Raw genomic sequence first — 25,728 nt, forward strand, 5'->3', positions numbered from 1 at the left:
AGCAAGACTGCTGCACACAGCACCACCCAGGGGTGGGCAGACCACCTGTGCTGCCCCTCCGGCCCAACCCACCCTCACCCTATTTGAGGGGCCAGCTCACCCCACCTCAGGGAGCGAGCCAGGACACTCGCTGCTTGTTTTCAATTCCTTGTGCTGCAGCAGAGTCCCAATAAAGACCTACCTAAATTCTTCATCTGGCCTCTCATCAAGCTCTACTGATTAAGGAGTCCAGGCATCCTGGGTGTTAACAGTGGTGAAGTTGGAGGGCGGGTGTTTATGTAAACACATAAAGTGCGTGGACCATGCTGGGCCCATTTGCTAATATCTCAGTTTTTACTACCTTGATGTTCAGGGGAGACGCCCTGGTCAGGCTGCAGTGACTCCAAGGCTCCACCTTCCAGCTCTAAATGTCTGAGATTCCCCGAATGGGCCCTGTTTCTTCCCCCTCACCCTGTGCAGAAAGAGGCATACACGTGTGGCTGCTGTAACCACAGCTGACCCTCCAGGGACCACACGTTCAGAATGGCCAAGTAGTGTGGACTGAATGTCTTGTGTCGTCCCCAAACTCATATGTTGAACCCCAATGCAATGGTGTTAGGAGATGGGACCTTTGGGAGGCAAGTAGGTTTAGATGAGGTCATGAGGGTGGAGCTGCCATGATGGGGTTAGTGTCCTAAGAAGAAGAGACACCAGCGCTTCCTCTACCTTGTGAAGATGCAATGAGAGACAGCTACCTGCAACCCAGGAAGAGAGCTCTCACCGGACACTAGATCTGTCAGCACCCTGACCCTGGACCTCCCAGCCCCCAGAATTATGAGAAGTAAAAGAAAGGTAGGGTTTCCCAGGTGGTGCTAGTGGTAAAGAATCCATCTGCTAATGCAGCAGACATGAGACACAGGTTCGATCCCTGGGTTCGGAAGATCCCCTGGAGGAGGGCATGGCAATCCACGCCAGTATTCTTGCCTGGAGGATCCCATGGACAGAGGAGCCTGGTGGGCTACAGTCCAGGGGGTCGCAAAGAGTCAGACAAGACTTAAGTGACTTAGCACAGCACAGCACAGCACAAAAGAAAGGTGTGTGCTCAGTCGTGTCCGACTCTTGGAGACCCCATGGACTACAGTCCACCAGGCTCCTCTGTCCATGGAACTGTCCAGCAAGAATACTGGAATGGGTTGCTATCCCCTTCTCCAGGGAATCTTGCTGACCCAGGGATAGAACACGTCTCTTGAGAAGTAAATGTCTGTTGTTTAAATCACTCGCTCTATGGTATTTTGTTATAGGAGCCCAAGCAGACTGAGATCCTGGGGCTGGGATCTGACCAGGACACAGGTGTGCCTGCTGCAGATGGGGACGACTTGCTACCTGCCTGTCTTTGCCCCAGGGAGAGAACTCTTTCCCAGGAGGGCTGGCTTCCTTTATCCTGATTGTACTGGTAGGGCTGGGGGGAACAAATACAAGGACTTAGAGACTGGACAAAAAGAGTAGTTTCTTCTCCAAGAAAACCCAGGAGCCCCACTCCCAGGGCAGCGGCTGCCATCCCAGTGCTAGAGGGTGTGATGGGTGTGGCATTTGGGGGAACGGAAGTCTGAAGTCCCAGGGCAGGTGCCGAGCAGTCCATGTCCACGTGCATCTCCTGTGTGGGAGAAGCTGTAGGATCTGGAAATCTCTCTGATGCCTTTCCTTCGAGCAGACTGGGGGGTGCTAAGCGTTCCCTGCCCCAGGGGTTGTGGGAGAGTCATCCCTCTGGAAGAGGCATGACTTGGATGTCAGGGACCACAGGAAGAGGTCTGGGACCACAGGAAGAGGTCTGACACCACTGTGCTCTGGGCCCCAAAGGAAGTTCCAAGCCGCCAGAGCAGAACAAATGGATAAATTGGACTTCATTAAAATTAAGATCATCTGCTCTGCAAAAGGCAGTGTTAAGGGAATGAAAACATGAGCCACAGTTTGGAAGAAAATATTTGCAAAACACATATCTGATAAAGGACTGGTATCCAAAATTTGTGCTCCAAAAACTCTTTTTAGCATTCAATAATAAGAAAACAAACAACCCAGTTAAAACAAGGGCAAAAGATCTGAACAGATACCTCAGCAAAGAAAAGAGACAAAGCTAATGTAAAAAAAGCCACATACTACACAATTCCAACTACATAACATTCTGGAAAAGGAAAAACGACGGAGATGGTAAAAAGATCGGTGGTTGGCAGGGGGTAGGGGAAGAATGGGTGAACAGGGGAACACAGAGGTTTTCAGGGCAGTGAGACTACTTTGTGTGATATTATAATGGTGGATATAGTTTTCCAAATCCATAGAATGTATTATACAATGCCAACAGTGAGCCCTAATGTAAACAACAGACTTCGAGCAATAATAATGGATCCATGTAGGTTCATCAGTTGTAACAAATGTACTTGTTGATAGTGGAAGGAGATGGGGTACGTGGGAACTTTCCATATCCTCTGCTTAATTTTGCTTTGATCTTAAAACTGCTCTAGAAATAGTCTATTTTAAACATTAAAAACAAAGAAAATAGACATATGGCAAATAAACACATGAAAAGATGCTCAACATCAGTCTTTATGGAACTGCAAAAGAAAACAACCAAGGAGATATCACTACACACCCATTAGAATGGATAAAACTCAAAGCACCAACAACCAAATGCTAATAAGGGTGTGCGGGTATAGGAACTCTCATGCATTGCTGGTGAGAACGAGAAAACAGATAAGCCTAACTATACCGTATTTGTACCATATGATCAAGCAACTATGTTCCTTGGTATTTATCCAAAGGAGTGGAAAACATGTGTATGTCTGAACAAAAACCAGCACCGTATGTTTATGGCAGCTTTATTCATAAATGCCCCAAATGGGCATCAACCAAGATGTTCTTTATTAGATGGATGTATAAATAAACCCTGGTACCGCAATAAATTGAAATACCATTCAGCAACAAAAACAAATAAGCCATGAAGACATGGAGGAATCCTCAGTGCATATTGCTAAGTGAAAGGAACCAATATGAAAAAGCTATGTACTATAGGTTGTTCAGTTGCTGAGTTGTGTCTGACTTTTCGACCCTAGGACTGCAGCATGCCAGGCTTCCCTGTCCTTCAGTATCTCCTGGAGTTTGCGCAAACTCATGCCCCTTGAGTCGGTGATACCGTAGGGTCCCAACTATATGGTATTCTGGAAAATCTGCAACTAGGGAGACAGTAAAACGATAATTGGTTGCCAGTCTAAGTAATGTTTTCCATTATAAAAATTATATTACCCCATTTGGGATATCCATTTCCTTTGTCAGATTGGCAAACCATAATTTTGAGAAATTTCTCCATTTTATCGAATTGCCAAATGAATCCGTGAGGTCCAGCACAAAGCTCACTTCCCTTCTGCTCAGCACCACAGTGAGGGTTATATGGAAGGAAGGCTTGGGCATAAAATGTATTTTCTACAGAGATGAAAATTACAAAAAGATCAACAAAACAATCCCCTAAGAATCTTATTTCCATTCTACCTGAAATGACTTACATGAACTAAAACTAGCAGGAAAATAACTGTAGATCATCAAATCCAAGAGAAACCAAATTTTATTTGACAATAATATTAAATTCCACTCATTTATTCTTGAACATCTGTCAATCATGTCATCAGACAACCGACTCACATGACAAAAAATATTGAAGATGTATTGCCAACCACTGTCGGGGGCCTGGAGCAAGGACAGATGGCCTGGACAGGGGAGGGATGGTAATACGGGGCAGGGGGAGATGGAGCCGCTCTGTCCACTCCTCTCAGGTCCTGAGTATGCTGGGCTGGGGCTTCACGGGCTCCTATGAGCCCACAGCCGTTGGCACATATGAATCAGGAGCGGGAGGGGTTCTGTGCGGATTTAACTGTCTGCATCCGTGGTTACTTCCCCACCTCTCCCAGTCCCAACCCGGAGCCCCAGCCCAGCCTTCCACCCGACCACCCCAGCCCACACATCAGTGTCCAGATTCTCACACCAGTGCCATCTGGCGGTTACAAATTTTTGGCTCTCGTGTTCTATCAGCCATTTGCCCCCAGTCAGGCTCTAAGCTCCTTGAGGTCAGCTCTCCACCCTCTGCTCCTCTGGGAACTTGCCCAGGCGCAATGGTGCCTGTGAACTTTGGGGCTGGAAGATTCCACATGTGATGGACTGAGTTGGGAGGCGGGGTCAGGCAGGCCAGCCTGGGAGAGGCAGAGGTGAAGGCTGGGGCAGCTGTGGACCCTCTCCTTACCCAGACCAAGGCAATTCCTCCTTCAGAGGGTAGGGCTGAGCGTCCCTTCCCCTCTCATTTGGGTCCTGCCTCAGCAGAAAATTGGAAAAGAGGCAATGAAGAGCCTTCCCCCGTCTCTGCCACCAGACCGGGGCCTCAGCGCTCAGGGGGCGAGGCCGCTGACCTTTCCTGAGCACCTGAGAGGGGTGCTGGGCCAGGAGCTCTGCAGTCTTGTCTCAACCCTTTAAGGAGGGCTCGTCACCCCCGTTAGAGACTTGAAGACGCTAATTCACTTCCTTCTGGCCATTTAGCCAGGAGGTCACTGAGCTGCCACTGAATCTAGGCTTGTCCTGTCTCCTCCAAGAATCTCGATCCAGGAAGGGGCTCCAGAAAGAGTCTGCTCTGAGTCCTGACAGTAGACAGGTGTTGACGCTGTTTTTTAGAAGACCCAGGGAATTTGAGAGAGAGAAAGTGTGCGTTTGAGAGAGAAAGATAGATGGAGAAGGGGGTAGGGGGCGGCACTGGGGTCAGAAAAATAACACCCACGTTTCTACTACCTGAACCCCAGGTAGGGGGACTGAACTCCAGACTCAAATGCCCCCCCACCCCGCAAGTCTCTGACAAAGTAAGGGGAGGGCCTGGCCAAGGGTCGAGAGGGGAACCCTAACCCCTCCACCCCCAAGAGCACCAGAGCCTCGGATCTTCCTTCTAGAGAGGATCCTAGACCATCTAGAGGGCAGGGCCTCCACAGGTCAGCTCACCCATCCCTCTCCTCTCTACCTGAGGAATCTGAGGGGCTGTGAGGCCAGGTCCCTCCTCCCTAATGCCTGGTTGTTTTTTTTTTTCCCAAACAGAGCCCTGAGGCACCATTAACCCCCTGTCTGCTGCAGAGCCCACAGTGGGGACCCTGACCCAGCAAAGGGCCATTCAGCTGTCCACCAGGAGACAGGCCCTCCCAGGAAAAGGCGGCCCAAAGAAGGCTGCCCCGGGCTTCCTGTCCAGGCTGGTGCTGCACAGCTAGGGCAGAGCTCCGCTGAAGGTCATGATGGGCAGACAGAGCAGGGAGCAGAGGTCGGGCGTGGTCTGCCCCTGTGCCGGTGGGTAGGAGGGCCTCTGGGGCCGGGGGCAGAGGTTGCTCTTCTCGGGCTTGTAGCAGGGTGAGACCTCGCACCTGTGGGGCAGGGTGGGTGTCAGGGCAGGCTCCCACCCTTCCAGCTCCTTCCAGGCCTCAAGGTCGGGGTAGGGGTGCTGAAGTAGGGCTGGGAGCCCCCACTTTCCTACCTAACCACACTCTGCAGGATCTTCCGCTCGTCCTGGTCCAGGCACACAGCAAAGGGGCAGCTGTTAGAGCCGATGATCTGCACCTTGTCCACTTTGACCTGCGACGTGGTAATCTGGAAAGAGGGCCCGGGTCACCCGGAGCCCTGCCCACCTCTCCTCTCCTTTGGAGCTGCCAGCCCTCGGCAACCTCTTCCCTTGGAACCACCCACCTGGGTCCAAGGGGTGGGGGCACACAGGGGATGGGCCCACGGCCTCCATCAGGCCCTGACTCTCTCCCAGCCTCTGTCCTTTCCTGAGTCTAGAAGGAGCAATTGTTCTGGAAGGAAAACCCCACTGCCTGCACCATGAGTCCATTCTGACACGGAGCCACTCGGGGTTCCCCCCTTGGACACGCCACCCCCACACGCACAGACACACACACGCACACACACATGTGCCCAGTAAGTCTCCTGAGGGGGCGGCAGAGAGGAGGGGGCGCCCTTACCTGGTTGAAGCCCTTCTTAGATTTAGGGTTCTGCCTTTTCACCACTTCTGTCAGGTTTAGCGTCAGGGCCTCTGTGCTCGAGTCTGAAGGGCAGGGCGGCTCAGGACCACCCGTGTCCCTACCCACTCCCTCACCCCTGCCCCACCTCCACCTCCCTGTCCCCCACCTGCACCTCCCTGTCCCCTACCCCATCTCCCGGTCCCCCACCTCCACTTCCCTGTCTTACCTCCCTGTCCTCATCCCTACCCTACCCCTGCCCCACCCCACCTCCCGCTCCTCCTACCCGCACCCCCACCCCCACCCCCTCACCTAACTCCTCCTGCTGCCGGCAGGCCTTGCTGAGGTTGACGGAGGTGCAGACCTTCTCCATGGTGCTCCAGCGACTGCGTCCACTGATGGCCCCCTGGGAAGGGAGCAGAGCCACACTGTCTGAGCCCCAGGCCCCCGGTGCCTGGTGCCTTCAGCTCCAGACCCACCAGCCACAGGGTGCCACCCGCCACCAGCACACCCAGGCAGCTCTCTCTCCTTCACTCGTCGGCCAGCTTCACCAAGAGCCCCCCGACCCCTATAAAGACCTTGCGGACCCCAGGAGGAGCTGCCAGGTCACCGGTTTGGTCCAGGGCCAGCCAGGTAACCGGGTGGAACTCTGCTCCATCCTCACCCCCAGCCCGGAATCCGGGTCCCCGAGCACCCTGAGGAGGGGGACCCCCGGAGGGAGGGCAGCTTTGGAGGCGGAGGGAGAGGGCAAGGTCCACTGCCTCTGCTTCCCCGCTCTCTCAGCATCCTGGAGAGCCCTGGCAGCCAGCCGCGGCCTTCCAGCTTACAGACTGGGCCCAGTACACAGCAGGCTGGCTCTGGGGAGGCGGCATGGGGAGCAGACCCGGAGGGGCAGGCCAGCAGCAGACTCACCTTGCTGTAGATAATCTGTAGTGTTAGCGGGACGGCCTCCCGGTCACCGTCGATGCCCAGCCGCTTGCTGCCAGGACCTGTGCACACAGACAGACCCTCTGCTCCTCTCCCTTCCAGGCCCTCACAGACCCGGGGCCCTGGCTCCCCGCCCCTTTCTTGTCCCTCCTGCTTCACTACCCTATAACCCCTCCTCCCCAGGGGCCCCCTGGATCCTGGCCCACCTCCACAGGAACTCAGGTAGGACCCACCTGAAGCCTTGATGGCACGCGTGGCAGCAGAGTGACCCAGCTCCAGGGAGTGGATGAAGATCTCTGTCGTCTTCTCCCCGGTGATGAAGGTCAGCTGGAGTGGGCAGGAGCGTGGGCATCAGCATGGACCTCCCAGAGTGGCTCCCAGGCACCCCCCGCACAGGGCGATGGGCGGAGGGGGGCCCTTCAGCCAGTCTGGAGCGGCAGGACAGGCCTTACCTCGGTCTGATAGACCTGTAGCAGCACCGGGCGGGCAGCGAAGCGGCAGTAATAGAGCAGCATGTCGGCCAGGATGGGCAGCTGGGCAGGGGAGCCCTCCAGGGGCCGGGACTCCGCCTTCAGAGACTGCTGGGGGTGGGGGGAGCCCCGCAATGGAGAGAGAAGGGGGAGGATGAGAGGACGACACACAAAGGAGACACATCCAGAGGCAGGCAGGGCCAGGGAGGGGGCGGTGAGATGGAAACAGAAGGGCTGGGGAGGGGCCCACGGCCGCCTCTGTCCCTCCTCTCCAGCCTCCAAGCTGGGGGTCGAGGAGTGGGGCTGAGGCGTAAGACGCCTGGGTCCTTCCAGGGCCCCTCCTTCCCTCCCAGCATAGAGACCCCTCCCTGGGCCTTGGAGCCCCAGGTTCAGCTCAGCCCTGCTTCCACCCAGCCTCCCTGCTCCATCACGAGTGAGCCCTGGCCCTCCAGAGGGGCCTCCAGCTGGACCCCCTAAACTAGGGCCTTCAAAGCAAGACTGGGTGACTGCAGCCAGGCGCCCCCCAGCCCCTGCACCCCGGAAAGGGGCGGCTCACCTGGCACAGGACTTCGGGGGGCAGGTGCATGAGGCCCAGCACGTTGCGCTCATACCAGGGGTCGAGCATGCCGAGGTAGTGGGAAATGTCGTTGGTGCTCTCCCCCCAGGGGGCCGCGCCCAGCTCCTGGAGAGGGGGCGACAGTCATACCCGGCACCCTGGCCCTGCCACCCTCGCTGCGGGCCCTGCACGGCACCCGCTGTCCCATCCCGAGCTTCTCCCTTGCCCTTAGAGAGGTCTAACGACCCTCAGTTCATGTCCCCCGCTCCCCAGCTCCATCACCACATGCAGGGCAGGGAGCATACCCAGGAGCCAGGCCCACCCAGGAGGATGTGCCTCGTAAACAGGGGTAGCTGCTGCTCCTGACTTCCGACCAGACACCCTCCAGGGATCTGGGACCTGCTCATGTCTCCTTGCTTTGCTACCCTGCTTGGCCCAGGGCTGGGGACCTACCGCAGGGCTGGGGTGCCTTGGGGAGTCTGCGGGGAGTGGGGACGTCTGGCATGGAGAAGCTGGGCTGGTACAGCCACCAGTCCGCTTCACGGGCACGTAGAAGAACTGGAGCTTGAAGAACCGCGTGAGGAGCGGACGGTTGCTCTCCAGCCGCCTGCGGAGAAGAAGATGGTGAGAAGGGAGCCCCTGGGCCCCTGGGGGACCCCAGTCCTCGAGCCCAGATGCCGCCAGCATCTGGGCTTCAGCCCAGGGCAGATGGAGGCCCAGCTCCAGCTCTCACCGCAGTTTGCTGTACGCCCGGGCCACCTTCCCCGAGATCCGATCGGAGCCGAAGACCACGACTCGCAGCGTGGAGGCCTTGGGGTCCTCGTCCCCGCTCAGGAAGGGGCGGCGGCGCTGGTGGCGGGAGGCGGGGGCCAGGAGCCAGCCGGGCAGCGGGGGGCTGAGTTTTGCCTGGGGCAGGGAGCGTGAGCGCTGGGCTCGGGAGGCAGGCCGCGGGCCATCCAGGGGGCTGACAGGGCTGCAGAGGCTGCCGGCCCGCCGCAGGGGCAGGGCGCCCTCTGGGCCGCCCTCCAGGGCCCGGGAGTCCCTTCGCAGCATGAGCTGGCTGGTGCTCTTGAAGAGTTTATAGATCCTGTTGAACTTCTGCCCGGACCTGCGATGGCCCCGGCGTTCCTGGGTGCCAGGCCTCTTGGGCCTCTCGAAGGAGCTCTCCTCACTGTCCTCCACGTAGCCACTGTCCATGCCGTCAGACAGGCCCGACACGAAGGAGGTCAGCAGCTGGCCGTGGAGGGTGGGTCCTGAGGCCTGGGACAAGGCAAGGGACAGGGTGGAGTCGCGGGAAGCCGTGGAACTGGTGGAGAGTAGAGAGTCCCTCTCGGCACAGTGCCTGTCGCTGTCCAAATCCTCCTCCTCCTCCTCCTCGTACTCGTCCTCGTCCTCCCCGTCCTCATCCTCGTCGTCCCCCAGGATGCCCGGTTGGAGCAGCTCCTGTTCCTTCAGCAGGATTTCCTGCAGGATGTCTGCCGGGAGCAACGGGGGGACACTGTCTGAGTGTCAGGCCCTGGGACCCCTCCTGTACAACCCTGGGCAGGGTGACAGACTCAGACAGAACGACACTGTGGGGGAGAGGGCAGGGGGCCAGCCCCGGACTCAGAGCCTGCCCTCTGCTCTGCTCAGAGCCTGCTCAGCTGGGAGGCCCACTGCAGAGGAAAAGAGCCCTGGACGTTTTGGGGGTGGGCACCGGGGGGAGCCCAGCGGGCCGCTCACCGAAGCTGTCCTGGTTCCAGCTGTAGGTGTAGCACCTGGCCACGGGCATGGGGATGGTGCGCAGCTTGCCGGGTTTGGTGGTGTCTGGAGGAGCCGGGGAGGGAGGGGCAGGAGGTGAGGGCTGGGCCGGCGCCTTGAAACAGGCCAGCCCAGACCCCTCTTTGCCTTGGAGGAGAGACCAGAGCGGGGAGAGGGACCAACAGCCAGGTGGGCTGAGTCTGAGTTGGAAGCTGAGATGCCTGACTTGCAGTCAGGGGGCTTTTCTCAAGCCCACCAGGTAGAAGCCACGCCCTTCTGTGAGCTGTGGGACTGTGGCCAAGTCTCAGGCTCTGAACCTCTGGTTCAAACAGGAAAATGAGGGCACCAGCTCACCAGAAGTCCCTTCTTCTGTAACAAACTTTCCCCAGAGACGCTGGGGCAAGGTGAGCCATGTGACAAAGGGGGCTCAGAGGGGTACGTGCAGCTTCTGTATTGTCTTCAAATGCAGCCCAGTGCCCTCGATCAGTCCTCCCTTTTCCATCTCCCACTACCACCCCTGTGGCAATCTGCAGCCGAACCCTAACCCTGCAGAGGGAAACCATGCCCTCAGGATGGCAGAGCAGGAGGTGTTGGAGAATCTGGGTCTCTGAATGATTATACGGAGCAGGCCCAGCCGGGCTGCTTGCCTGGGCAGCTGTGGAGCCATGGGGGGATGGGGCTTATCCCCAGAACCTCACCTAGGACACCAGGGAAGCCGGCTTTCTCTCCCACCGCCTGCAGCTTGGTCCTGAGCCACTGGCGGGCCTCGGCAGCATCCCCGATGCCGGATGCCAGTTCCTGGGCCTCCGCCGTCTCCGTGAAGATGTCCTCAAGCTCGGCCAGGGTCTTGGACTGAAAGCCGGGGTAGGGGTAGGGTAGGCAGGATTGCCCGTGAACCTCGGCCTGGCTGCCCAACTTCTCAAACTCCCAGTGACCCGTCTCTCCCTGGCCTCGTTGCCCGCCTCCACCCATGACTGACCACCAAGCCAGGGCCCCCTCAGCCCCCTTCTCCAGAAATGGTCAGAAAGAAAGGCCCAGAGCCTTGAAGAGCTGGGGCGGGGTGGAGGAAATGTCAGTGCTCAGAGAGGGGGAGCCAAACAGCCGGAAGGTCCCAGAGCTCAGCCTAGACACCAGGGTGCCAGCTTCAGTGTAAAGTTCATGCCTGTGCCACCCAGCCCACGCCACCCTCAGAGGCTGCGTTCAGTCCCTCAGTCCCGGTTCCATCCACCCGGGTTAGGAACCAGCAGAACAGAGACCTCTCAATGAGGTCAGTGCTCTAGCGACCTCACTCGGGGTGAGGGGGGCCCGTGTACCCGGGCGGGCTCCAAAAGGGAGCAGTGAGAACCTCTGTCGGGAGGGGGCGCTGCTGAGCCCAGGGCGGACCCTGCCTTTGTAGAGAGACTCTCTGCCGGGAGGGGGCGCTGCTGAGCCCAGGGCCTCAGGCACATACCTGCAGCCTGCAGTGCAAACCCGGCAGGTCGCAGTGGGGCCCAAAGGTGGCCTGGAAGGCGTGCAGGAGCAGGGTGGTGTAGGTGCTGTGCGGCGAGGGCCCGGGCGTGCTCAGCTGGTTGGCCACGGCGAGGAACTCGGCCTGCACCTCCACCGGGTTCAGCAAGAGCACAGTGCTGGGGACAGAGGACCGGCCATGGGCACTGGGGGACAGGGGTGGGGCCGCCACAGAGCCCACTCGGGCTGGGGTCGGCCCCTCTGACACCCAGGTCTTCTCACAGCCCAGGCGGGACCTGAGGCAGGGGAGAGCCGGTGGCTTGGGGGTCCCAGTTCCAACGGGAAACCTTACCACCTAATTTTGACCAGTTTTCAGCTGGGCTTTACAAAGACCTTTTAAAAACTGAACTTCGTTTCCACAGATAAATTCTACCTTCATTTTTTTTTAAATAAAAAATTTTTCCTATAAGACATCTGAACAGATACAAAATGACACAATAAAGGATTGTATTTTAGGGGAGGTGACTAGAGGCCAGGTGATCATTTTGGGGAAGGGGCAGCAAGGCAACCACATGCTGTGAGATGTGGCCTGAAGTTTCAGCCTGTGCACTCCTCAAGTCAAGGATCGGGTGTGAGGTGGCTTCTGCCAGGAGGAAAGGGAACAAGTCAGGGCTGCATCTGACTCCTCTTCTGGCAGAGGGTGCCCTTTCTTTCTTTTTAAAAATATTTATTTATTTGGCTCCATGTGGGATCTAGTTCCCTGACTAGGGATTGAACCTGGGCCCCTGCACTGGGAGCTCAGAGTCTCAGCCACTGGACCACCAAAGCCATCATGAAGGCCAGCACTGGGCTGGGGGAGGAAGCATGCATCCTGTCACTAACCCCCACCTCCCTTCCCCTGGACTCTTTTTTTTTTTTTTTTGAGTGAAAGCACTCAGAAAGCAGGTATATTGAGAAAGATACACATCCCACCAGCAGAATGTGGTCCATCTCAGGAGGTGAGATCGGCCCCTGGGTTCCCTCCTGATGCCAGTGTTTAAATGTCTGCATTATGGACATTTCGAACATACCCAAATATTAAGAGAATCATGAGCCTCAAGGATCAATCACTCAGTTAACACATGACTGTTTGAACTTCACCCACGACAACCCCCAATCACTGCGTTTTCTCTAAAGTACTCCACTTCAGTATTCTTTCGTGGAAAAATCCCATAGGTAGAGGAGCCTGGCAGGCTACAGTCCACAGTATCACAAAGAGTTGGACACGACTGAAGGACTGAGCACACATCAGCCATAGCAGTGTTATTCCTGTGAAGGCTGTTAGTGTGAACTGCTCACGCCTGTTCCCTCACAAGTCCTGCAGCGTTTAAACACAGCACAAAGAAGCACCAGGCAGGTGGCCTTCCTGCCAGTGTCTGTGGACGACTGTCCCAGAGCCGGCCCAGGGGTCAGAACTCAGGGACGGGATGGGGCTGTGTCAGATTCCCCAGGGTTCAGGGAGAAACTCATTTTGATTTCTCTATTTGTAAGAAAAAGGGATCAGGCTCAAGTAAGTAGTCCCCCACTGAGCCATCCTCCTTTACTGACTGCTGGATGATCCCCTCATGGACATGCATTAAGCACCACTGTATACAGGACTGTGCCAGCCACCCCAAGGCCTCACCACTTGCACCTCCTCTGCACGCTTGTTAACCAAAGTGAGACGGACTCGGCTGTGAGCTCTTTCTACGAACCTCTCTCTGTGCCTCAGTTCCTGGATCTAAAGCATACCTCTCTCACAGGCTTACTTAACAGGAGGACTGGATGATGGAGGGACGCCTGCAGCACTACCTGGGGTTCAGGAAGCACCTTGAAGCTGTTGGTGATTATCCATCATCCACCTGCCTCAGCCCTGCTGGCGGAATTCTGCTTGCTTATCAACCAACCTTTCTTTACAAGACATTTTTTCTGCCCTTTCTATCTCTCTCAAAATCTACCACTTGCTTTTCTGTTTGTTTTTACCAAGAAGGAACTCAAATAATATCTGCTCAGTGAATGTGCCGTGAACCCCTGGGACTGAGGATGGGAAGGGGCTGGGGCGACTGGAATTTCTGAGCCAGTGGAGGCTGGGGTTTCCAGGCACCCATGTGTTTGGAGGCTTGCTGGAGGGCCCTCAGAATAGAGGCTTCCTCTCAAATGCTTTTCCAGCTGCAGGCCGTGGGTAATGAAATCGGCTCAGGGAGTCCTAACCAGAACTGCCTTTGAAATCAAAGTGAACTAGAACATGCTTGGGAGAAGGTGACTTTTCTTCCCTAAAACTTGTCTCAGCTCTCTGTGTGTATCAGGTTTTCATATAAAACACATTTTTAAATTATAGGTCCTGGTCAGGAAAGTTTAGAAAATGCCATTTTACTGACAGGCAGAAAGACATTATGCAAAGAGCCTGGGCTTCTGAGCAAGACTGAGGCTCAAATCCTGGCTCAGACTTTTACTAGCGGTGTGACCTTGGGGAAGTTGCTTGCCCTCTCTGACCTTTGGCTTCCTCATCTGTAAAGTAGGGGTAAAGAAAGGGCCCTTGTGTGCTTGTTCAGCGTAATCAAAGCAGGTAATTTTTGTTTTTTGTTTTATATCTCAGACCCATTTAGGAATCTGATGAAAGACCCTTAGCCCAGAAAAATGAGCCAGTGCACAAAACATCACACCCACCTGCCCCCTCCCCACCATTCTTTCCTCCCCAAGAGCACTTACACAGTGGAGCTGCGGTGACTCCTAGTGGACAGGCCCTGCTCGGCCCTCACCAGTCGCTGGTAGGAGATTCCTGTGGCCAAAATACCCAAAAGAGCAGTTCATGAATTTACCTGTTCCTTCGGCAGTCATGGCCCTGCTCCTTGGAGGTGCCGGCACTGGGAGTTCCCAGATGAAGGTCAGAACACCGGGAAGATTAGACCCCTGGCCTCCAGGGCCTTTAACAGTCTGACTCCCAGCCCCCTCTATGGCCCCACCCAACCCACAAAGCTTCACACTTTAGAGACTGAGGGGTAGGGCACCCAGGGAGGAGACTAGGGACCCCGAAGTGGCCTCCTGCTGTCCACCTGGTACTGATTCTGTCACCTCTCCAGGTTCCGGTGTCCTCCTGCAGCCCAGCCTTAGCCCCAACCAGCCCCCCAGCCTTCCCCTCAGCATCCCGGCCCTGCCTCAGGGGAGCCTCAGTATTCCGCGGTCCTGCCTGGCGTTGTCCTCTTCTACGGCTGAGTCTCTGCACCACGGATCCCATCCCAGCCTTCCTTTATGGCATCATCCATCTCCCTTGATTCAAAGATGCTGAGAAGAAATGAGCCAAGGTTTCCCTTTTTCCCTGAAACTTAGTTCTGTAGCTGGAAAGCAGGTACTCGGTGCTGTGTCAACCACAGTGAGGAGACTCCACGACACCTGGTTCTTCTCACCAAGGGGGCTGGGATTTGGTGGTGGAGGGTGGGGGCAGGCAGTCCCCCTCATTAGGGTTTGGACATCCTCATAGGGACCCTGCTGGGCGTGGACTGGGTGAGAGTTTGGAGCAGAAGGCAGTCTCCTGGGGGAGTCAAAGCCATGACTGGGGTTAGAGATGGCTGTAAGCAGAGGGCTGTGACTTTTGTTTTGTAAGCAGTCAAACATTTCCAATTTGTGCTATTCCAACTTGAGACCTGATTTCTTTGATTTCGGTGTCTTTTGTTTGATGTGTCTTTTATGTAACTGTCACATGTTTAGATTTTAATGTTATGTCTACTTCGACAGGCAAGTCCCTGAAACAGAGGTGATGACGATCAGGATTCAGGACGCCACCTAGTGGCCGCCTACAGACATGACGGAGAAAAGTCCCCTCTTTGCCCCTTCAACCACAACAATGTCCCTGGCCATCCCAGGTTTCCCTGCCCCCCAATCTCCCAGACTCCAAAACACACAGACATCAAAGTCTTCTCTTGATCTGTCCACACTTCTCTTTTAAATACCATGTATTGTTCTTAACAGGTAACCCACACCCCATTGATCTGTCATGCCACACCCCCGCTGCCCTGTTCTGCCCCTGTAGACTCAGGCCAGGCTGGGGCCACAGTCCAGGAGGTACTGTGGGCCACTTTATCCTTGAAGCCTGCTGTTCTCTTTAGTCTACAAGACAAGGAGCATTCTCTAACATCCTGTTTCTCCACCTGCTCATCTTAGGGGCTTTCCTGGTGGCTCATTGGTAAAGAATCTGCCTTCCAATGCCTGCCAAAGAAGGAGACATGGGTTCAATCCTTGAGTCAGGAAGATCCCCTGGAGAAGGAAATGGCAACGCACTCCAGTATTCTTGCCTGGCAAATCCCATGGACAGAGAAACCTGGCGGGTTACAGTCCATGGGGTTGCAAAAAGTCGGACACAACTTAGTGAGTAAACAACAAACAATCACATTTGGGAATTATGGCATCACTAGCTGGGAGCTACTGTTGGTTGATGATGTTCTATTAGTGGGTGCTGTTTCCAGAGTGATTGGCAGGTGCTGAAGAGCCCAGATTCCAACAGCATCAGCTGAAACTCTCTACCCCTCCCCCAAAGACACCCATCAAATCCCCCTTCCTTGGCTTCTCTTGATAATGAACCTCCACTTATCGGGAAGCCTCGTGGCGATGGGTGCTTCTCCTCTTTGACCTTTACCCGTCTTCCCTGGGCACCTCAGCAGACACGAACAACTTTCTGAAACAGACTTATTTAGACCAAGACTGGCTCAAGGGCTGAACAAAAAAAACCCACCTAGGTGGTTCTGTGTCTGGTCTTAATGTAGGAAATCAAAAGGGCCCCCCCATACGGGCAAGGGATGTGTCCTGGTGAGTGGTGGGCAGCCACTGTGGGCGGCCACGGTGAAGTGCAAATGCCTTGTCTAGGCACAGGACTGCCCTCATAACTGAGCTTTGTTTACCCAACTGAGCTTCCCTTCTTTTTATTTTTTTAAAATTTATTTATTTATGATTGAAGTATAGTTGATTTACCACACTAAGTTACTTTTAAGTGTACAACAAAGTGGTTCAGTTTTATATATATATATATTTTCCAGGTTTTTTCCATTATAGGTTATTACAAGATATTGAATATGGTCCCCTGTGCTACACAGTAGGTCCTTGCTGTTTATCTGGTTTATATATAGTGGTGTGTAACTGTTAATCCCAAACTCCTAAATTATCCCTCCACCATCCCTTTCCCTTTTCTAAAGTGATGACTGGAAATGGCCATTCTGCACAGGACAGCTGACAAAGAAGCCAGAAGATGAGTGACAGTCACTGCTGGTGTCACCAACCAGAAACTGGCACCACGCTAATGACATTCTTCTGGAACATCCATGCTTAGGACATGACGTGGTGCCTGGTCATCGTGAGGCAGAGTCCCCAGGGCTAACACGAGGCAGGGGAGGCTCAGCCTTAGCTGCACGGCTGTCCCAGGAGATGATCTTGGCTTCCTCCTCCTGACCCACATTGTACCCTGACACGAACGCTCCTGGCTACTGGCTTCCTCTTATGCTTTCCTTCCTTCTGGGGTCCCCTGGACAGCAGCCACGGAACTCTCTCTCTCTCTCACACACACACACACACACACATGTCCTTTATCCATTCATCTGTTGATGGGCACTTAGGTTCCTTCCGTGTCTTGGCTACTGTAAACACAGCTGCGATGAACACAGTCCTACTTTTGATCAGGAGGCTCAGAGAGCTTCTGTAACCTGTCCAACGTCACCAGCTAATAAGTGGCAGAGCAGAGTTCTTTGTTATCCAAAAGCCCATGTTCCTGCTCTCACATTTGACTTTTAGCTAAAGCGAGAATCATCGAACTTTTCTGAGTCCTAGTTGTCTCATGCACAAATGGGAGCAATGCTGCTTTTCCCTCATACTCGGCAGGGCTGTGGTCTGGGTGATGCAATCGTGGAGGTCTGGATGCTTTGAAAACTGAGGTGTAACTCACACATATGATGCCCACTGTCGCCCATCAGGATGACAGACCAACTCTCAGCAGGCAAGTGCTGTGTTCTGCACAGCCAGGCAGGCAGAGTAAATACTCAACAAACATGCGGGCTGAACCCAAGGGGGCTGCGGTGGGTGGGACCCGGAAACACTGATGTGAGGCTTCCTGCACCCAGATGGAGGCAGTGGGCGACCCTATGGCGGGGGTGGAGTCAGGAAGAAGGGGGAGGTCCGCAGGCTTGATAACCTGCCCACTTCCTCTGCCACCCAGCCACATCAAAGTGGGATAAACTGTTTCACTCATCTCCATGGCAACTGACTCCACAAGGCTGCATGGGTGGAGGGCCCAGCTCACCAAGTCCCTGTCATCTTCTCCCTGTGACCTTGCCAGGATCCACCTACTAAGATAAGACCACCCTGAACCCTCCTGCCCCCAGCAACGGGAAATCAAAGTAGGCCAGCATTATCCTCGCAGACTGCTGAGAGGGAGACACGACTATCCTCCCATTTTACAGATGAGGAAATTGAGGCTCCTATGACGTGAAATGTCTTGCCAAAGGCCCCACAGCCCCAGGGTTGTAGGGACCCCAAGATGGTCTTGTACCAAGTACTGGTAACCACCAAGTGATGTGCCTCAGCCTCCCCTACAGAGCTCAGGGCCTGGTCTCCCCTTCCCCCTACTGCCTCCCTCAGCTGGGTTACTGCAGGTGGAGCCACTCAGCAATGAGGCAAAACTATTACCCACCTGCCTTTACCAAATTACACCAAAGCACTTCCTAACTGGACTTCCCCGGTGGCTCAGTGGTAAAGAATCCGCCTACAATGTGAGAGCCGTAGGAGACATTGGTTCACTCCCTTGGTCAGAAGATCTCCTGGAGGAGGATAGGGCAACTCACTCCAGTATTCTTGCCTAGAGAATCCTGTGGACAGAGACAGTCCATAGGGTGGCAGAGTCAGACACGACGGAAGTGAGTTAGCACAGTACAGCATAGCACTTTCTAACTAGCCTACCTAAGGGTTAAGGAGAAGAAGATAATGTGGTTGAATTTACTACTTGCTATTAATATTAATGAGGGGTCAGGTTCTATGAAATTAGAGGCTTACTTGTAGATGTGAGATGAGTGCTTTTTGTTCACTATAAAAGATAATGTCATGGAAGCAACCTAGATGTCCATCAACAGATGAATTTATACAGGAATTGTGGTATATAAATACAATGGAATATTACTGAGCTATATAAAAGAACACATTTGAGTCAGTCCCAATGAGGTGGATGAACCTAGAGCTTGGTGTACAGAGTGAAGGAAGTCAGAAAGAGAAAGACAAATATTGTATATTAACGTGTGTGTATGGAATCTAGGAGATCCAACCAGTCCATCCTAAAGGAGATCAGTCCTGGGTGTTCATTGGAAGGACTGATGTTGAAGCTGAAACTCCAATACTGAAACTCCATCTGATGTGAAGAACTGACTCATTGGAAAAGACCCTGATGCTGGGAAAGATTGAGGGCAGGAGGAGAAGGGGACAGAGGATGAGATGGCTGGATGGCATCACTGACTCAAGAAACATGGGTTTGGATGGACTCCAGGAGTTGGTGATGGACAGGGAGGCCTGGCGTGCCGCGGTTCATGGGGTCGCAAAGAGTCGGACACGACTGAGCGACTGAACTGAACTGAACTGAACGGAATGGAATCTAGAAAGATGGTACTGATTGAACCTATTTGCAGGGCATCAGTGGAGATGCAGACACAGAGAACAGACTTGTGGAAATGGTGTGGGAAGAAAAGGGAAGGACGAATGGAGAGAGTAGCATGGAAATATATACTATATGTAAAATAGACAGCCAGTGGGAATTTGCTGTGTGACACAGGGCGCTCAATCCAGTTCTCTGCGACAGACAACCTAAAGGGGGAGGGATGGAATGGGAGGTGGGAGGGAGGTTCAAGAGGGAGGGGACACATGTATCCCTGTGGCTGATTCACAATGATGTATGGCAGAAACTGGCATAACATTGTGAAGCAATTATCTTCCAATAAAACATTTTTTAAAAAAGATAATGTCAAAGGGTTTTCTCCCCACTGTATGATGTTTCATTCCCCTATATGACGTTGACTAATTTTGTATCTAATTCTGCCATCTTTTCGTGGCTTAGATGAGAAATTTATTTCAGTTTCTGATACCCTTCTTTAAACTGCCTCTCCCACCTTCCTGGCTGGTTCCCTCAGTAACGAGTTGGAATGCATCTTTGACACAGGCTCACTATACATCTGTTTGAGTTTGAGGCTTTTTAACTGTTTGAAAAGGATTGTCTGGCACGAGCAAATGGTTTCCTATTTCGGTTCTGCTTCCCCTGGAAGAGGAGGCGTTGTTGGCATGGGCAGCCTGGCCTGAGCATCCCCCTCCACCACTCGCTTGGTCCCCAGCGTACCTGAGCCCTCACATGGTCCCAGGGGCAAGATCCAGGGGAAGACCCTCAGCAGTGAGTGGCTAGGGTTCCACGAGCCCTCACTGCTCTGAGTTCAAGGACTCTCACTCCATTTCCATCTCCAGCTGCTGCTCTGCTTGGCTCTCCTCTCCCCAATAGAACCCCGAGTCCCAGTGTCTGGGCCTCCCCACAGCCCGCCTCTCAGCTCCACATCTGTTCGCTGGGGGCTGCTGGGAGCTGAGTTCCTGCTCAGTTGCCCACAAAAACATCTCAAGGCATAGTGTGCGGGTGGCAGAGGGCAGCCAGCTGGTTCCACTTGAAATTGGGAAGCGGTCTCCCTGCACGCAGGTGACAGCCCTCCCCCGGACCCATTTCAAAAAGAATGTCATTTAGATCTTAGGCAGAAACTGAAGGTCCTGCCAAGACATTTGCATTTTAAATCCTTTCTGTCCTGTTACAGAAAAGAAGAAAAGCTTTGCCTTCTCATTAAAGGAATTCTGGTCACCACCAAGAAGCCCAGAAGCAATCTAGATCTGTTTGTTTGGGGGGATAGTGAGGAGGAAGGGAATGAAAGAGATTAAATTGATTTGTTCATTTAGGGTGCCGTGGAAAGCGAGGTTGGTCTACTTGTCTATTTATCACATGCCTTAGCACCTGTCTTTGTCCAGCCATTCTCCTGAGAGCCTCCCTGATTTCTCGATTCTTCCACCCAAGCCTCTGCCAGGAAGTGAGGCTCATGTAGTGCAGAGCTTTTGACTGAAGGACACCTAGCCTGTACCTATCCAGGCCCTTAGTGACTGTAATGACAGCTGAATGGTTGGGCAGACAGATCAGCTGATAGGTTGGAGGAAGATAGATTAGCTGATTGGTTGGGCAGACAGATAAGCTGATTGTGTTATGTGCTAAGTTGCTTCAGTGGTGTCAGACTTTTTGTGACCCTATGGACTGTAGCCTGCCAGGCTCTAGGCTCTTCTGTCCATGGGATTCTTCAGACATGAATACTGGAGTGGGTTTCCATGCCCTCCTCCAGGGAATAATCCCAAACGAGGGATGGAACCCCGCTTCTCTTACATCTCCTGCATTAGCAGGAGGCACCACCTAGGAAGCCCCTGATTGGCTGTGAGTGAAGTCGCTTAGTCTGTCCAACTCTGCGACCCCATGGGCTGTAACCTGCCAGGCTCCTCCGTCCATGGGATTTTCCAGGCAAGAATACTGGAGTGGGTTGCCATTTCCTTCTCCAGGGGATCTTCCCCACCCAGGGATCGAATCCAGGTCTGTCTGCATTGCAGGCAGATGCTTTACTGTCTGAGCCACCAGGGAAGCTCTGTGGTGGAATCAAGCCCAACCTCATTGGTTGGGGGCAGACAAACCAGATGATCACCTGGGAAGGGAAGTCATACATTCCTCCAAAGCACTTTTCATATAAAGCTTCAGTCTGGAGCTTTCTAGGATCCATTAATTACTAGGGAATAAGATTCAGCACATCTGTTCTGTGTGTATTTAATGCCCATGATCAGACACTTAGATAGTCTGGGTACTAAACAGAGCCTGGGGCATATACAGATTTAAAAGAATAAAACAAAAATGGGATTACAACACACATAGTGTTGGGGGGCCTGATTTTTTACTCAACAAGTTACTAAACGTCTTTTCATCTCAGTAACCTTATTTCTATGATACCATTTGACTTAGTTACTTATTTTGGGCTATGCTGGGTCTTTGTTGCTACTCCGGCTTTCTCTAGTTGCAGCAAGCAGGAGCTACTCTCGAGTTGCGCTGCGTTGGCTTCTCATTGTGGTGGCTTCTCTCGCTGCAGAGCATGGGCTTCAGGAGTTGCAGTTCCCTGGCTCTAGAGCACAGGCTCAGTGGTTGTGCCGCACAGGTTTAGTTGTTCCACAGAACGGGAGCTTTCCAGATCAGGGGGCAAACCCGTTTCCTGCATTGGCAGGCGGATTCTTAACCACTGAGCCATCAGGGAAGCCCTATGATCTCATTTTAAATGACTGAGTAGGATTCCACCAAATGACTCTGGTACAATATATTCAACTATTAATATGTACAATATTTAAGTTTTTTGGAATTGGCAGATTATTAAAAAGAATGCAGCAATGAACACCTTTGTAGCTAAACCTTTGCACATCCATAATTATTCATCAGGTTATAAACTTCCAGGAATGGAATTTCTGGGTGGAAAGATAATTATTTTTAATGCTTTAGAGAACACCCTCCCGCCCCACTTCCTGAGCAACACTGGTATGTTTGTTCTATTTTTAGGTTTACCAATTTGATAGGGGGAAAAGGTGTCTTCACTATTTAGTTCTGCATTTTCTTTTCTACTAGTGAGGGTGAATATTTTGGAGGGGTGTTGCTCAGCTGTTAATGGTTCTTTCTGGATGTGCTTGAATCATATCCTCGTATTGATACTTCCATTGGTGTGTTTGCTTATTTTTTCAATTGACAAAAGAACTCTTCATGGGCTTGATATATCATTTGTTGCAAATATTTTTCCTAGTTGGTTATTTACTTTCCACTTACGGTGGGTTCTGCCATAGAGAAGCTTTAATTTCATGCTCTCAAATCTGTCAGCCTTTTATTATTTGTGCCTTGGGTTGGGGGACACATTTGCCATCTGTTCTCCACTCCAGGCTCATATAACCTATTTTTCTTCCATTACTTTCATGGTCTTGATTTCCACACTTAAACATTTAATCCATCTGAAAGATATTTTTATGCTTGCATTACCACTCAATGCTTTTTGAGACAGAAGTTTAACCTGTCCAATTCTCAGTCTGTCAATTATCCTAATACCATTTATTAAATGACCAATTTTTTCATTACTGACTTGTGGATGCTTCTTTGTTATATAATACATTTTTATACAGTTGATCCATTCTGAGACATTCTATTTCATCCCCTTAATTTATCTATTCTTATACCAATACTGTACTATTTTAATAACAACAGCCTTACAGTACTTTTAAAGACCTAGTAGGGAAATATTCCTTTCTTACTTTTCCCTAAGAATACATAAATAAATACATAATAAATGCCACTGTAGAGCATTTATTCTGTTCAATAGACTTTACTTTGTCAAAATTTAAAATATATTGGTATTTTTGATTACAGTTACATTTATTTCCATAATACTGGATGTTATTACAATATTGATTCAATCCAACAAAGTCTCTTAAATTCGTCATCCTTCAGTAAAGTTTGCTGTCTCTGTGTAGGTTATTCACATTTCTTTCTTTATTTTACATTTTTAGTTGCTATTTTAAATTATTTTTCTCCATTATGTTTTCTTATGAGTTGATGCTATTATATGAAAAAGCTCTTAGCTCCCTGATAATTAGTTTGACACTGCTTTGGGTGATTCTCATAGTCTTGACAGATAAGCAATTGTTTGAACTCTGTGAAATTAAATTATCTTCTCTAGAAGAGGAAATATTCTTTCCTTTTGTCTTTTTGCATAGGCAAAATCATATAAGCATAAAGAGGAAGGTTGTTAATAATGGAAATGTTTCTAGTATTTCACTATGGGTTGTTACCTTATTAAGGACTCTTCCATATATTAATAGTTTCCACATATTAGAGGGGCTTTGAATATCAGGAATGGTTGTTGAATTTTTTTTTTAACTGAGATATTTTTATTCAGAATAGATACTGAATTTTATCAAATGTTTCAGAGGCATCTACTAGGACGCTTAAGTGACTTTATTCCTTTGAGCCACTGATATGAGGAATTACTCAAACGAGGGGCCACCTGTCAGTAAATTGTACTTGATTATGTTTTTCTTGCTCTTACAATAGCTTTGTTAGACCTTGTTTCCATGTTGGTGAAAGCAGTGGTCCCAACTCTTTTTGAACTTCCCTGGTGGCTCAGATGGTAAAGAATCTGCCTGAAATGCAAAAGACCTGGGTTGATCCCCTGGAGATGATCCCCTGGAGAAAGGAATGGCAACCCATTCCAGTATTCTTGCCTGGAGAATGCCCTGGACAGAGGAGCCTGGCGGGCTACAGTCCATGGGGTTGCATAGAGTCGGACACGACTGAGTGACTAACACTTTCCCTTTCCAGCCTTTTCTGGCACCAGGGACCGGTCTCATGGAAGACAATTTTCCCCCAGATTGGGGGGGGGGATAGTTTCAGGATGATTCAAGCATATTACACTTACTATGTGCTCTATTTCTATTATTATTACATCAGTTCCACCTCAGATCATCAGGCACTGGATCCTGGAGGTTGGGGACCCCTGTGTTATGGCACCTGCAGTTTCTCAAGAACCCTGAGTTCCACTCGCCCATACCTGTCATGGTGTCTGTCTACCTGTTCATTCCTGGCACCAGCCACCTTCCCTGGCCAGAACCTAGTCCATCACACACGCATCCCCCTATCTGCTCTGGGGTAAAGACAACAAACAAGGGCCTCTTGTCAACACTGTGGGGGCTTCTCTGTCTGACCTGGGCAACCTCAGAGACCAATCCCTTGGCAAACCAGAGCAGAGGCACAAGCCATGAGATGGGGTCTCCTTAACCTGAACCTCTGCTCAGCTCCCCCTGAGAATTCCTCCTGGAGTTCCTGCTGGTGTTCACGGCTTTCAGTCTTCTGGTTTTGATGTAGACATGGAGCGTGAGGGACTCCAAGGTAGTGAGGCGGGCCATGGATAGAGAGAAGCTGAGGGATGCGAGGTGAGGAGGGTCCTAGCCCAGTTTCAGAAGGGTGGGAAATCTCCTGACCTGTAGGGTCCCTGCCCCATGTGCTGGCCGCCTCCACACTCACCTGGGGCCTTCAGTTCAGCATCGATGAAGGTGAGCAGTTCCTGGCAGATGCTACAGTAAGGAACGGGCCAGGTCAGGAATCGGTGGTAGGTTCTGGATGCTTTCAGAAGGAGGTCTGAGTCTGGCGGGAAGTGTGGCGTCTGGGGTGGAGAGGGAGCAGCAGGCAGAGAAGTCAGGTGAGAAAAAGTTCAGTGATGTTCCAGGGCAGACCTGGCTTCTTTCTGGAATGTTCCACCAAGGGGACACCTTTCCTGGCAGCAGTGTGTCTCAGGGAGAAGGCGGGCAGAATTGAAAGTTACCCACAAAAAGTGAGTTACAGACAGCCGGGTGAGATGGTGCCCAAGGATGTCTCTACGACAGGGGCCTGGCTTTCACCAAACAAAACAATTTACCAAATTCTGAAAAGCTGTCCCCTTGGAGGTCATCCTAAATGGGGCCACTGCTGCCATGGGATAGTCTTCAGGGCTAAATTGTCTTTATTTAAATATCCTCATGAGAGGCAAATGTTTATTCTTTGCAGTGGACTGACTCAATGTACATGGAGTCATCTGGTGCCACTGGTCTGGTGAACAGGGGGTGACCACACTGGGGGAACTGACCACTGGGGGTACAAAAGGAGGTGGACACCACATCTCTTAGCAGAATCTCTCTGTGACTGGGACCAGGCTGTGACTGCATCCCTTCCATGGGTCCCCAGATAGTCCCGGCACGATGGTGTCCATGGGGAGTCACTGGAGGTCTCTCAAATGGTCATCTGAAGCCATCAGAGGGGTAACACCCATTGCAGTGTCATTGGTGGACAGTTTCTTTCGCTGTGCCTTTATCCTCGGAACTGTGAGGGCTCTGCCCCCCACCCCCAGGAGGCTGTTCTTCCCTTCCCTCCCCCGCAGCCCCCAAGGCTGGCCCATCCGGGAACTTACACAGAGGACAGTGGAGTAGAACAGCAGGGCCAGGGGGGCCAGGAGGTCATAGGTGCCCTTCTCTTGAACCTGTATGGAGGACAGGATGGGGAGCGGCTCACTCATGGGGTGTGCAACCCATTAAGTGAAAAGTAATCCCAGGACAAACTTTTAGAAAATAAAAGTTAAAAAAATCCCTCAATATCCTCCTTCCAAACTTAGCCACGGCTAATATTTTAACTTACTGCTCCCTACACCATGTTTCTCTATGTACTTTCCTTTGCAAAGTTGTAATCATTGGGTGTGTATTTTTATACTTCATGTCTTTTACATACAGTATGATAAATGGATTTCTGTCTTGCTACATCATCTCTAAGACCACCTTTTTCCCCCTCCTGGTTACACAGTTATCTATTATTTGTGTTGTATGTATGTTTTCCAGTTTGTTGTTGATCTTTTAATTTTGTGGAGTTTTTAAAAAGTCTTTATTGAATTTGTTATAATATTATTACTTCTGGTTTCTTTTTTATGTTTTGTTTTTT

At 52.0% G+C, this 25,728-nt stretch overlaps 1 protein-coding gene across 4 annotated transcripts in view; it reads right to left on the reverse strand.

The window, feature by feature from the left end:
• Positions 1-3,571: 3,571 nt before the first annotated feature.
• PIK3R5 (phosphoinositide-3-kinase regulatory subunit 5) overlaps positions 3,572-25,728 on the reverse strand; it is a 74,484-nt gene continuing 52,327 nt past the window's right edge. For 2 of the 4 annotated variants that reach the window (XM_027517837.1, XM_027517838.1), the window contains exons 4-19: positions 25,208-25,276; positions 24,289-24,427; positions 13,869-13,938; positions 11,146-11,320; positions 10,394-10,547; positions 9,678-9,761; positions 8,689-9,430; positions 8,409-8,562; positions 7,956-8,081; positions 7,382-7,510; positions 7,163-7,256; positions 6,915-6,991; positions 6,315-6,408; positions 6,006-6,088; positions 5,522-5,634; positions 3,572-5,411 (exon numbers count right to left, since the gene is read on the reverse strand). In XM_027517837.1, coding sequence (XP_027373638.1) covers positions 5,258-5,411; positions 5,522-5,634; positions 6,006-6,088; positions 6,315-6,408; positions 6,915-6,991; positions 7,163-7,256; positions 7,382-7,510; positions 7,956-8,081; positions 8,409-8,562; positions 8,689-9,430; positions 9,678-9,761; positions 10,394-10,547; positions 11,146-11,320; positions 13,869-13,938; positions 24,289-24,427; positions 25,208-25,276 — 2,457 coding nt within the window. In that variant the 3' untranslated portion in view covers positions 3,572-5,257. The remainder of the gene's footprint in view (positions 5,412-5,521; positions 5,635-6,005; positions 6,089-6,314; positions 6,409-6,914; positions 6,992-7,162; positions 7,257-7,381; positions 7,511-7,955; positions 8,082-8,408; positions 8,563-8,688; positions 9,431-9,677; positions 9,762-10,393; positions 10,548-11,145; positions 11,321-13,868; positions 13,939-24,288; positions 24,428-25,207; positions 25,277-25,728) is intronic. The other 2 variants (XM_027517839.1, XM_027517840.1) reach the window with 2 other exon arrangements.

This window comes from Bos indicus x Bos taurus, chromosome 19 (assembly GCF_003369695.1).
Source record: "Bos indicus x Bos taurus breed Angus x Brahman F1 hybrid chromosome 19, Bos_hybrid_MaternalHap_v2.0, whole genome shotgun sequence".
Classification (NCBI taxonomy): domain Eukaryota; kingdom Metazoa; phylum Chordata; class Mammalia; order Artiodactyla; family Bovidae; genus Bos; species Bos indicus x Bos taurus.